General features: G+C 48.2%; 1 protein-coding gene across 3 annotated transcripts in view; it reads right to left on the bottom strand.

The window, feature by feature from the left end:
• Positions 1-13,644, bottom strand: part of TNFAIP8 (TNF alpha induced protein 8) — a 116,331-nt gene that overhangs the window by 63,451 nt on the left and 39,236 nt on the right. Inside the window, exon 1 of one of the 3 annotated variants that reach the window (XM_059693812.1) lies at positions 1,723-1,939. The exons of 1 other annotated variant lie outside the window; for it this stretch is intronic. Coding sequence is in view for 1 of the 2 variants with exons in the window: in XM_059693810.1 (XP_059549793.1) it covers positions 1,526-1,538 (13 nt within the window). In the remaining variant the exon portion in view is untranslated. Of the gene's footprint in view, positions 1-1,525; positions 1,940-13,644 lie in introns of those variants that run through there. One more of the 3 variants, XM_059693810.1, reaches the window with a different exon arrangement.

Raw genomic sequence — 13,644 nt, forward strand, 5'->3', positions numbered from 1 at the left:
AATTCTTCATCTAAAATACCCTGGCGGAAAGAGCAGTAAGCTTCCCTACCTCCAATACCACACTATTAATTTGACCTGAAGTGAGAAGAGGTGGGTGATGCTCCCATGTGCATCTGGGCCAGTTCCACTAGATGGCAACATGGCCAGGGTGCTGGTATCCAAGGGTGACATTTACCAGCAACATGGACTAGAGAAGCTCCCACAGTCCCCCCACCCCCACCCCCGTTCTCTCCCACACTCATCCCCTTGCCTTTTCACATTCAGCCTGGCTTTCTTCAACCAGTAATGTATCACTTGCTCTGAAATGGTTCATGCTTATTCCCGAATGTGTTTGACTTACTTCAGCCTTGGAAGCTTTATGTATGCTTCTTCTTTCTGCCAAAGTATATAACTCCCTCTCCCTTTGGAACCCTACCCAAAATCCCCTTCTTCTATAAAACCTTCCCAGCCAAACTTGGCTCTGATCCCAACTGTATATGTGCCATGATATACAGTCACAGACACATAACCATTTTTATATATCAGATAGAATATGCCTATACGCGTATAGAGAGAAAGCTGACAGAGAATCACGTGCACAGCTCCAGGCATCTGGTAGGCAAATGAACATTGAACACAAAGGATGTGCCGGTGACCACATTCTGTATCACAGAAGAAGTCATGGGTCTAGGAAATAATAGCCTTAGCTGACAAGCATTCAATTAATGAGTCAAGAATCTAGATCTATTAACGCCCACCTACGTCTCCACACTTTCAGTTCCTTTCTAACATTCAATTTAAGCTCCAGAAAGTTTTTTGAGCAGGAAAATTCTAGATAAACTTCAATAAATATTATACGTAAACTTGAAAAAATTGTATAAATGCTCTCTTTATTTCAATCCTCAAAAACTTTCCAAATTTGCCTTAACAAAATTAAGTACACTTGTAGAAGCATTCAATATGGCTGAAAACAAGCCTAAGGTGTATTTTAAAAGTACAAGAAGGGCTTATATATAGAATAAAATTGCTTATTGGCTGTTAGAGGAAATGGTAGCAGGGATCGTCTGACAAACATCTACACAATGGGAGAACAGAAATAAACACCCTTGAGTTTGCAGGCCATCACATGGCGTTACTGCCACTACCAGACTACTGGCAACCGGAGATGCCTTAGAGTTAATAAACTTGTGGAAATTATAAAAAAAGAAGAAACTTTAAGTGAAAAAGCTATCTAATTTTTTCAGAGCCCCATCTCTGAAACATCTCAAGTCTTCATTTGTCTACAAATGAAACTGTCTACATGCAAATTATAGATGCCATTTTTTCCACCCACAATAGTCAAACCTCCCTCAGCTTAACACCAGTTCTCCACACCCAGAGTCACAGCAAAAGAAAAGCCATGATTTGTTGAACACAACCACTTTAAAGCTGCCACCAAAAGTCATTCCCTTGTAGACAACACCAGGTTACTTAGTCATCTGAACTCTCCACCAGGTTCCGTCATGCACATTAAATCCAAGTTAGTGTGAGGGCAGTTTTAACTCACCTAGTTTCAGCATTTTCTCCCTGTCAATCAGGACAGCCTCACAGAGTCTTGGCAGAGTCACACCAACTGGAGGAACGCACACAGCCACCCTGTTGTATGCTATGGCATCTGTCTCAACCTCAGGAAGAGTCCGTCCTTCCCAAGAGTAATTCAGAAAAATCTATACCGTCCTTTAGAAAAATCCACCATGAGCTTACCACGCAAATTCACAGAAGACACTGGTCAACAACAGTCACTTTAAAAGTTGTCCTGCTTGTTATTCTGGGAGCTGGGTTTCGTCACCTGTAGTGGAATGCATTCGGTAGCCTTTAATTGTGACTCCAGATAGATCTCCACATCCCAGTGAGGAGGGACTGGTTGCTGCCTGCACTTGCTACCTGTAAACCACGGCTACACAAGAACACAGAGATTACCTGTGATAGGCGAGCAGGAGGTATTTTCAAAATCAAGCAGAAACAGGAAGTCTAATGTTTCAACATACTTTTAAAAAAAGGGAGTAGCCCCAATCATAGATGCTTGGACAAAAGAAAATCAAAAAACACCTCATTCCTACCTGGCCAGTATAAACATGAATGTCTATTAATAGGAAGTACTGCTCGGAGGTATTCTTGTTCTCAGAACTAGAGAACAGAGTTTGGGCAATGCTTCTACTTAAAATCTTTGGTCTTTCATTTTTGAAGAGAATATAAGGTTTTTATTTTTTAAAAGCCCAGCTGGTGTGGCTCAGTGGTGAAGCGCCTACCTATGAACCAGGAGGTCATGGTTCGATTCCTGATCAGGGCATATGCCCAGGTTGTGGGCTTGATCCCCAGTGTTGGGTGTACAGGAGGCAGCCGATCAGTGGTTCTCTCTAATCACTGATGTTTCTCTCTCTTTCTCCCTCTCTCCTCCTCTCTAAAATCAATACAAATATATTTACAAAAATAAAATAAAATGTACATATGACTGTACCTAGACACACACAATATATAGACACATACACACAGATATATGCACAGACACTATTGAATAGAACTTTAGAAGCTTATGTACTTACCGGCGCTCTGACAGTCATCACCACCCACAAATCCTTCCCTTTCCCATCCCCACCACGTAAGATCCTGCCTGATGTGCTTCAAGTGAACCACCTCCCTGAAGCCTTTTTCTGAGTATCCCCTCCACCTATGTAGGATTTCAGTGTCCTCCTTCAACCCCATGGCAGCTCCCTGGAGCATTCTGATAACACTTTCTGGGTACCTACTCACGTTGTCCTTATATTACTACAGTGACTTATCTATCTTACCTCTACTACCTGTCAGTTTCTTGATTTTATTTTTATCCACTGAAGCAATAACACTTTGCCTTGAGCCTACCAGGGACTCAGCAGAAAAGATACCAAGTGAAAGGCAATAGTCAAGTGCACTGGATCTAGTGGGCTCGGTTCATTGATGCCCACTACTAATTTGGAGAGAAGGCTGAAAAAGATATCAAATCAACATCAACTTACAAACATACTATACATTTCTTATTTTCTTTAGCCTACAGTATCATGTGACTAACTCATAATGGTTTGAATTTTACACCCTAGAAACCACCCTTTTACGTGTCTTTGTGTTATCATCCCAAATTCTGACGGGCTCCTTAATGCTAGGAATTCATCAGGGACTAAGGGTCAAAGAAGATGCCAAGAGAATACTCCCCCTGGAAGTGCAAGTTTCCAAAGCACAAGGACTTCCCAAACCTTGATTCAGTTGCAAGTCCAAGGGTAAGTTACAATGTGCAAAGAGCAGAAATAACCAGGTGGACGGGCCTCTCACATTACCTTAAAATGTGTCCCCGGAGGTAGCTGCATGGCTAGGTGGCTACCAGGAACCACTCGGTCCACTACCAATGGGAGAGGAAGGAGCAGCAAAGTACAGCTGTGGGGGTTGGGGGGGGGGGCTGCTGGAGGAAGAGTGGTACAGCATCCCATAAAAACAACTACACATCAGCACATCTGGATGGGCTACAAATAGGGCAGGGGATCATTTCCTTAAGGCATCCCTCTTTCTTCTTGTCCTTGAGACCAGAATGCCTGGGTCTTACATGCTCAGATCTATTCAAAGTCTGCTGTTTTAAGCTGCCCCGGCAGTTGTAATTCTATATTCTGGTCATCCTACTTTATGTGGGAAGAAAGAAGAATCATAGACGGGGGCTAAAGATCAGGGAGATTTGTGAAACAGTCAAAATTCACAGGTTAGCCTTATGTGAACAGTACCTAACTCTCTTCGGCTGCCTTTGTGGATATGAATACAGCTCTTCCATGCTTCCCTAGGACTTGCAAATTGGAACAGTCTCAGTAGATTCAAGGATCAACCGTTCTGATGGCCAATGCAGAGGCATCACCGTACGTGAGGCCAGGAGGGGAGAGGAGGCAGCAGGGACTGCCGGCCCTAGAAACCCTGCCTGGTGGCCCAGTGACCAGAAATCTGCCCGATCCAGCTCTGTTGGGGGAACTTATGCTCAGGAATACCAGGTACACGTGGCTCTCCATCCTTTTCTGAGGAGCACAGCTCTGCAGCTGAAGCAGGGAGCCCGCAGACCGCACCCCTGGGAGTACAACTGGCATTGCCGGTGACAGAGACACCCAGAGCTTCACGGTGATACTGTATGGGCCTTCATTAGGGAAGTCTGGGTCCACTTTATCTGATATCTTTTCCACCTATCTGCAACCGCGGGACTGACGGCGGCTATGAGAAAACCAGATCCTCCTCTTCCGTGGGCATTCGTTATCAGCACATCAGCTAGGCATCTCCTCCGAGCAGGGCACTATTGCTTGAATCATTTTGCTGTCCTCACACCCAGTGAAAATTGGTGGCAATCCCAATTTCCAGAGACTAGCAGAGAGAGAGAGGGAGAGAGCTCAAACAGCATATTCCACAGGGCTCTGCAGGATGAGGCAGGGCTGGGAGGAGAAGCCGTGAGAGCTAGGCCCTCCCTTCCCAGAGCAACCTCCATAGCACACACTCTCTCTCTCTGGCCCAGTTTCATGGACTGCTTATTATAAACCTCAAGAAAAATACTTCCTTTATAGCCACCTACATCCTTATCGGCCACACAGTCAGCAAAATCACCACAAGAATAATGAAATGTGCCTGCATGAAAAAGATATCTTAGTTTGTTTATTTCATCGGACTCTATAGCCTCAGAGACAGAACTGGAAATGTCTACGAAACACCTTGACCTTCCTGCTTTGGCATTCCCAAGACTCTCCCTAGTCCCTAGTGCAAGGTACGATAAGGGGCTGCCAAGAGTAGGGGCGTTTTCTTTATGTTTGAGCTGCAACCCCTCCCCCATTCCCCATCATTCTCTCTGGACCCTCCTCTTCTGCCCTCTCAGTCACCTTCACTCTTATGGGCCTCCCTGGAACGGTGGCCCCACCAGAGTCTCCTAGATTCAGTTTCTCTTTGTCCCTCTCCGCTTCTTCAAGGAACAAGCTGTCATCGGTGAAGCAGGAAAGAAGGCGGGGCCGCCTGAGAGTGGCAAGGTGCTCCAGGAGCGTCTTACAGATATTCTCACAGAGATGGCCGAGAGCCAGACTTACCCTCTCTCACCCAAGGAGGCCTCGCACGGGCAGAAAAGTGCATGGCTCATGCCTCCACCACGGTGGGCAGTCCCACTGGCTGGGCGCCTGCTGGGTGCTGGGCAGCGTGCATGACGCTCCCCCCGGGGTCACTCAGTCCTCGTCAGAACCCTGGGAGGTGGGCTCCATTACCCTCTGGCTACAGGTGAGGAAACTAAGCGCCATCAATGTAATACACCGCTTCAGCCCAATGCCAGGCGTGTCTTACTCCAAACCTGTTGGCTTTTTTCTCTTCATCTCATATCATGAAAGTGTCCTTGGTTTAACCGGACAGAAAGCACAAATATGGAACTGCCTGGAAAATGAAAAGGACACCTGGCAACCCACCTTTCGGAGCCAGGCAGCGAATTACACTGTGAACAGAGCTGCAGGGGGCCAGCGCTGGCAGCAAAGGCAGGGCTGGGGTGAGACTTCTCAAGCCTGTCATCGTTTCCGCTGTCACCACGGCCGCCCCCGAATGGGCTGCACAGAAAACACGTGTGGGACGGCAGACCGTGCTACCACACGGAATGTGCTTCTGTGTTTTAAGTATACATTTTATGCAATGTTACTCAGAAACAAACACAAAAGAACTGTCCTTCTCTTTTCTCTCTTAGAATCGCCTAACTGCAGTATTGGCCAGGCTTCTGATATCCAACCTCATTTCACAAGCGAGAGAATGAGGCCGCCCGGGGAGGCCCACAGCGGGCGCAGGAATCACACCGCTGGCTGCGTGGCCGTGCAGCTGCGGGGGGAGCTGGTGTTAGGGCTCCAGAATGAGCACTCACGTCTGTCTCCTGTGATGCAGGCTCACGTCTCTCTTCACACTTACCCCCCCATCAGCATACGGAGCAGAGAATCACGGGCCCTCTGCTGCAATAACTATGCTGGCACTGGACTGGGGTTTATTTTCTCCTGACCTGAGTAAAAACAGCGTCTTGACACTTTATAGCATTCTTCCACTGCAAACCTTCGTGTGAAAGTGAACATGATCCCGAGTAATAAAATATTCAATTAATTAAACCCTCAATTTGCCAAGAAAAACTCTCTGATTCAGAGTAAAGGTCTCTATAAATTTCTAGACTTTCTAGTTAATACGCAGCATTTGATATTTCCCAGACCGAATTCCTCTCCGGCCCTGCATCGCCAAGCCTGCTCCTTCTTCTGTGTTGACCTCTCTGGATCCCATCCCCACCTGTCATCCTGTCATCACGAATCCTCCTCTTGGTCTGGATGGCCACTCATTCCCCAGCTCTGCTGTCTTCTTATCTGTGCATCTCCTGTTCTCATGTCCACTGGAGTCTGTCTCGCCCTCGCTTTGCAGGTAGCAGAAGGTGGTTTTGTGAAAGGCGACTTTCCAGAGAACCCCCACAAGCAGGTCTGAGCTCCGTCCCCTCTGCAGCGGGCAGAGAGCTTTGCCATTGTGTCGTTTGACCCACAAGGTCATTTCCAAACTTGAATTTTAGAAACTTCCAGAAACTTTTAAATTTCAAGAGCGATAAAAAAAATGACACCTTGTCTTGATGTAAGTTTCTCTTTGCCTCCCCCCCCCCCACACACACAGCTCCCCAGGAAAAACACACAGCAGTTCTGACCATTTGCAGGGGAAGGACAATGTGCCACCCCGTCTGCGTCTTATCCCCTTTGTACCCAGAGCCCCCTCGCTCCCGTACCTAACAATCAGCACCGGTCCTCCACCCCACCCTCCTCCGCCTGACAACGGAACAAATTCACCCCAAGACAAGCTGACATCAAACAAGCTCCTTCCACATATGACAGGGAGCAGGCGCTGCCAGCGAACAGCCTCTCGCCTCTGGTGCCCTGGAGAGGCGTCCAGGGCCCGCTATTCCCTCCCACTAAGCAGTCCTGCTCCTACAGAGGAGGGGCCACGGGAGCCCAGAGTCTCCTGTCTTGGGGTGTGTTTCTGTCTCCCTCTATCTACTCGTCACCCAAGGCCTTCAGGACAAAGGAGGGCAGGTGTGCTAGTTTAATCTAGAAAATGCTCACCAATGCAGCAAAGGGCAGGCTGAAACTAAATACATACCCTCCTTACCCCCAAACAGCCCCTCTTCTGGGCTCCATATCTCACCTTCCGTCAGTCTCAGATCTGAACCTCAGTGTCATCATGAACTTCACTCTTTCCACTATCTCCTCCCGCCACCGCACCCCCAGCCACTGAGTTCTCATGTTTCCCCACCTTTCCCTTCCCTGTCTGCCTTCCCCTTGTCCAGCCCCTCCTCTGGCCTGTCCTTCTTGCTCCTTCCATTTAGGTGGCCTCATGGCACATCTTCCCAAAGCACATCACCACCTGCGCCTAGAACTGAGGTTAACAAGTGTTTTCCGGCCCTCCCTCACCGTGCCACCCTGATGAGGAACGTGCAACCCTTCCCGACTACTCATGGTCAGAGTCTGCACGGCTGCTCAAGGTCAGAATCAACCTGCCCGCCCACCTCCGGGCCTCTGCTCACCCGCTTGCCTTGACCTCCTGGGTCCTTCCCACCACCATCAGCTACAAAACACCGCCAGTCTCCCACCCGAGGCCTTCCAGGACCCTGTGGCCAGACGCCAGCTCCCACTCACGGGCTCCCTCTGTCACTTGGAAGCCTTCTTACAGCATCTAGCATGTTCTGCTCCAGGGACAGCGATCACTATACACATCTTGCGATCCCTATTATACTGCACAGTCGTAGGTGATGGGCGAGTTCTTCCCTCGCTTGACCAAACCAGCCTGCATTTACCCAGTACCCACTGCATGTGAGGCACCAACTCAGGACACGGTGCGAAATAAAACACCTGTCTCACAAAACTGACATTGGGGGAGAAAAAGATGGCAGATAAGCCAACACAAATAAATCCCGGACAGATCGTGAGAGCTGCCAGGATGGGAAGGAACAGGGGGCTGTGACGGAGAGCACATGGGCGGAGGTGCATGGAGGTGAGCGCCAGAGCCGGAGGTGTCCAGCCCCAGACAGCACACGCTTGACACGCTCCGGGGAAAGGAGTGGAAGAAGGGCCGTGTGGCTGCAGGGCTGGAAGCACAGGGAAGAAGGGTGTGAGAAGGAGTTGGGAGTTAGGCAAAGACCAGAACAGGTAAGGGCCATCCAGGACATGGTCAGAACCTTATATGATATGGTGGGAATGTAAAATAGGTAAAAGTGGCAATAAAGATCAAAACCTTCCAACTCCACATGCTCTTTGAACCATTTCCAGGAATACAGCCAATGAAACAGAGGCAAGTGTGGACGGCTCTAGTTCAAGGGAGCTGTGTGTTGTTATGCCAACAGTGGAAACAAGACAGCCCAACTATCTGGATGGGGGATTGGCTAAGTGAACTATGGTACATCTATCTAGTGGCACGTAAAAAAGCCTTTTAAAATGATCTTGTGGAGTAATTAATAACATGAGAATGCTTCACAAAGGCCACAAAGCAATATATAAAAGCAAAGGAATTATACTAAGTAGTATATAATTTTTATAGAGGAAAAAACTACAGGCATGCAGTTAAAAGCCTGCTGTGACATAGTCACAATGTTTGTTTTTCTCTGCATGGTGAAATTAAGGAATACCTTGTCCCCCCATTTTTCTTTTCTTTTCTTTTTTTTTTTTTTTTGTCAAAGTATAGTTCACAAATATACTACATATACTTCTGTAACAAGAAAAAAGGTTTAGAAACTCTGTGAGTCACAAGAATGTATGGCAGCGTGTATAGCCCATGAGGTCACAAAAATAAATCGAGGCTCCAATCAGGAGATGGCAGGGCAATCTCCTGTCTTTTTAGGGGATGTTCAAAGCAAAACAGAAAAACAAGCCATAAAAACTCCCTGGAACTCGGGGCAGGAAGTGTGTCATTCCTTGCTTGCTTATCCTTCTGACTCAGCGCTGACTATTAAGCCCCTCTGATCCCTGTTCTGAGGGAGTTAGAGATAGGAGCTCTGGGAGGAGGGAGACTCACCCAGAATCTCCCAACCCAAACGGAGCGGGGGGAGGTTTGAAATTCTGACTCGGATCTTCTAGGGGAAAAAACCTTTCCCGATTCTTCTTTAGACTCTTTACAAGGGAGACCAACAGTCCCACTTCTGTGAACTTACTTAAGTTCTTGTCTATTTCTTTTAAATGAGATTTGCTGCTCAAGACCCAAGCACGCTTTTGTGTTCAAGCGTTCTTCCCAAACAGGTTTGGGACTTTCGTAAACCGTTCAGACGAGTCACAGCAGGTCTCAGACGTTTGGACCCTGGCTTACACATGCCCACGTGGAAAAGGCTCACCGCAGAGGCCCATCCCTCCGATTCGCCGCCCTGCTCCACTGGGTCACCAAGGTGGTTTGGTTCCAAGCCCTGTTTGGCAGTCTCCTAAGCTCAGAACTCAAAGGCCCTTCAAAGAACACAGATTGAAAGCGATTTGCTAGCAGAACCCCCCACACTTCTTTTAGTTCTGTTTTTAACAATCCCCTGGAAACGACAGAGCTCAGAAAAACATACACACAGGACTACACAACAAAACGGAAAATTTTGACTGTGGAAGCCTTTCAATTTTTAAGGCCATTGAAGTCAGAATTTGAGGAAACTGGCAATGACCATCCAGGGCCACCGCTTTCCCACACTCGTTCAACACGTATCTGCCAAGGCCTTACTATGCCCAAGGGTAGCACCTAGGACTTGTAAACCAGGGGGCGGGAGGAGATATGTGATGTATTAGGACAGCAGGGGTGGAGTATGAAAGGAGGGAGGCAGAGAGTTCCAAGAAACTCCAACAAGCAGAGTCAGTTTGAGAACAGGTTATTAAAAACATCATAAGCCCTGTTGAAATGTTGGACCTTACCAGAACTCCAACAAGGCATCTTAACCAGGGGGCGACTACCAGGTAGATAGAAAGACCAGCGGCAGCACAGGGTCAGGCTGCTGTGGGGTAGGAATGGGGGCACGTGGCATGTGAACTGTCCGGGGAGTAATCCAGGTCAGAGATGACGGCGGTGTCCAGGTTTTAGTCGCTGGCAGTAAACTGTGACAAGCGGAACACAGGTTCTACAGCCATTTCCCGGGCAAACTGATCATATTGGCAATTGATAGGGCACAGGGGTGAGTAGAGGAAGAAGCCTCCCAGGTTTCATTTACTGAGGGGAAGACAGGAAGAGAAGGTGAGCTCAGCTTCCTGCATATTGAATTCGAGTTGCCTGTGAGATATCCAGGTACCGATGAACACTTTACAGCTGGACATCCAGGTCTGGAACTTAGACACGAGGTCAGACTGGAAATGTACATTTGGAGCTCAAAGCCATGTGACAATGTGAAGCCCTAGGAATGGATAGGATCACCAAGGGAGAGAGAAGAGTGGAGAGCCCAGAGTCCTAAGAAATACCAACATTTAAGAGAGGGACAAAGAAGAGGAAAGTGATTGAGAAGGAACAGAGAGAAGAGGAAGAAGAAAATCAGGAGAGCAGACTATCAAGGAAGCATCTGTATATAGAAATAGGAGCAGTGTGGACTGGCACTGAGCAGGCCAGAGAGGACTGACAGGTGTCCACCCAGAGGTCACTAAAATGCTGGATGCTGCCCTACTTCTTCCCCATCCTCTATAGTCATCTGTGCACAGGCAGGGGCCAGGAGGGGGCGGCTGAGTAAGAGAGTAGGTTCTGAGATCAGCTTAGCAGCAGATCTTGGCTCTGGCAGCATGATCTGCTCAGGGGCTGAAAAAGGGACCAGCGGCCACAGCAGTGACACAATGCAGGTTCTGGGATCAGGCCCTCTGTCACTCAGTCAAAAGTATTTATTGGTCATCTATGATGGATGGCTTGTTTACAGTGCAGGGGACAGAGCGGGGACAAAGTTCTAGCAAAGCAGCCAGGAAAACAGGATGTCCAACAGAGATAAAGGCCATGGGAGAGTGCGAGGGAATCAACCAGAAGAAAAAGGAGCGTTTTGGAGGGGCCTTCTCCTGGGGTGACATCTGAGCAGAAAGCTGAAAAGAGTGAGGGAGACAGCCAAAGAGCATGCTAGGGCAAGGGCCTTCCAGGCAGAGGAAAGGGTGGGTGCCAAGGCTCTAGGGTAAGAACAAGGTTGGGAAGTTTCAGGAACAGCTAGTCGATGTGGTTTAATAGGAGCGGGGAAAGCTAGAGGTGTAAGAGATGAAGTTGGAGAGCTGGGCAAGGGGTCCTTAGCTCGTGGTAAGAAAGGCAGACTTAATTCATTGTGATGGGAAGGCACGGGAGGGTTTGAAGCAATGGAATGACAGGGTCTGGGGATTTTACAGGAGCACTCTGACTACAGGAGAGGTGATGAGGGGGAGAGGCAGGAGCACTGGGGAAGTCGACGGTTGTTGAGAAGAGAAATGGTGGCAGTAGGAGTGCTGAGGTGTGAGGTGCACAGATTTGGAAGGACAAGACAGAAGACTTGCAGTTGGATTAGCTGTGAAGTGCCCAGGGAATAGAACTCAAGATGCCGCCTAGACTTTCAGCTGAGAGCTGTATGTATAAAGGGTGGGATGAGAAAAGCAGGCCCCAGGGAGGAGTAGGCTGGGAGGGCCAGGTGGAAACTGAGATGCCTGTTCCTATAGGAAATGTAAAATAGATAATAGAACAGTCAAGTCAGGAGCTTGGAAAATATGTTTTACATACTTTTATTTGGGAGTCATTCGCTAGTATTTGGTATTTATTCCACGGGCCTAGATGAATTCACCTGGATTGTCAGTCCTGGCTGCACATTAGTAGTATACCCAGATAACAGAAAACAACCCAAACATTTTAAAAACTGATGCCCATGAAGCTACAGCGATTCTGAATTGATTACACTCGAATTAAAACTTAGCCCTTCTTTTAAGAGCCCAAGGCAGGTGAAGATCCACCGCTCAGAGGGTGGAGAAGAAAGGCCAGGACTGGGCCCTGGGCACCTCAGTAGTAGAGACAAGGGAGTTATGGATGTGGGGGAAAGTGGGTGTGATGCCTGGAAGCCAAATCAGGAAAGTGTGTGAGGAGGAGGGCAGGATGGAACCTGAGGAATACTGCTGAGCCTGAGTAAGATGAGGATGGAAGAGTCCACATATTTGTTAAACTGAAGGTCTCTATGGCTTTAACAGAAACAATTTTGGAGGAGTGGAGGGATGAGCAAGGGCAGCAAGCGGGGGAGACCACAGGCAGGGACAATCCTTTTGAGGAGAGAAGCAGGGCCAGAGCTGGATGCCTTCTTTGGATTGTAGAATTTTGTTTTCCAGTTGCTTTTTAAGATGAGTAATAAAAAGGCATGTTTTGATGCTGAAGAGGATGTTCCTATCTGGAGAAAGATACTAATGTTGTAATAGAGGGCATATAATTGCAGCAGCACTCACGGAAACTGGAAAGAAACAGCCATTAGGGATATTGAACTGATGAATCTGAAATTCCCCTTCAAATGTCAGGTATCTTCATTTTTCAGGGGATGTAATATGTCCTAAAAATCACAGAATGGCTAGACTGGCATGCAACTTAGTCCGATGTCTAGTTCAATGTCTAATGTCCATATAATCTAGCATTTTCAACCTTTTTATATCTCATGGCATACATAACTTAATTACTAAAATTCTGCAGCACACCAAAAAAAAAATCCTATATAATAAAAGGTTAATATGCAAATAGACCGAATGGCAGAACAACCAAACAACCCGTCGCTATGACGTGTGCTGACCACCAGGGAGCGTGCGCGAAACATGGTGAGCGTCAGCAGCAGTCGGCAGAGTGCAGAATGTGGTGGGCGTCGGCCACAGCGGGATGGTGGAGCAGGTGAGCAGGGGTGCCAGACCAAGGTGGGGTGCTGGTTGCTGTCATCAGGGTGAGCCTCTGGTGGTTACCGAAAATTCTTTGCTCCCATGAGCTGCAGTCCTGCCCAGCACTCGCACCTGCTGCTGGCACCCAGCACCGGCCCCAATCACATCAGCGCCATCAGCGGGTGCGAGTGGCTACTGCCAGCCCCAATTGCCCCTGAGGATTTCTCCACCTCCCCCTGTTCCTGAGAGGTGATCAGGACAACAGCTACCACTTGCATCTGCTGACAGCACTGGCCCCGCTCGCATCTGCTGCTGGTGCCAGCCCCAATCGCTCCACGCCGTCAGCAGATGTGAGCGGGGCCGGCGCCATCAGCACGTGGGAGTGGTGGCAGTGGGAGCAGGGCTGCTGGCAGACAGGGGATCAGGGGCCATGTTGGGAGGGGCCGGGCGGGGGTGCAGAGAATGGGCCGAGACCCGCCCCTCTGCCCATCACGGCCTCGCAGTCCACAGTTCCTTTCAAGATGCATGAATTCGTGCACTGGGCCCCTAGTATTATATATTTTGCCATCTGACAAAAAAAATAGGTATAGTTTTGATTCATTCACACCAGACAGCCATTGTGTTGCTGTTATTATTTAATTTGACAATCTAAGGGAAAAGAGGTCAGTGCCCCTGACTAAATAGTCAGATATTGCATGTTTTAAAAATTCTCGAGTCACACCAGTTGAAAATCACTAATCTAATCCAATGTCTACTTCCAGTCCAGTGTGGGAATCCCATGTCCAATCCCGTTTGTGGCCTTACTGAC

This window comes from Myotis daubentonii, chromosome 4 (genome assembly GCF_963259705.1).
Source record: "Myotis daubentonii chromosome 4, mMyoDau2.1, whole genome shotgun sequence".
Classification (NCBI taxonomy): Eukaryota; Metazoa; Chordata; class Mammalia; order Chiroptera; family Vespertilionidae; genus Myotis; species Myotis daubentonii.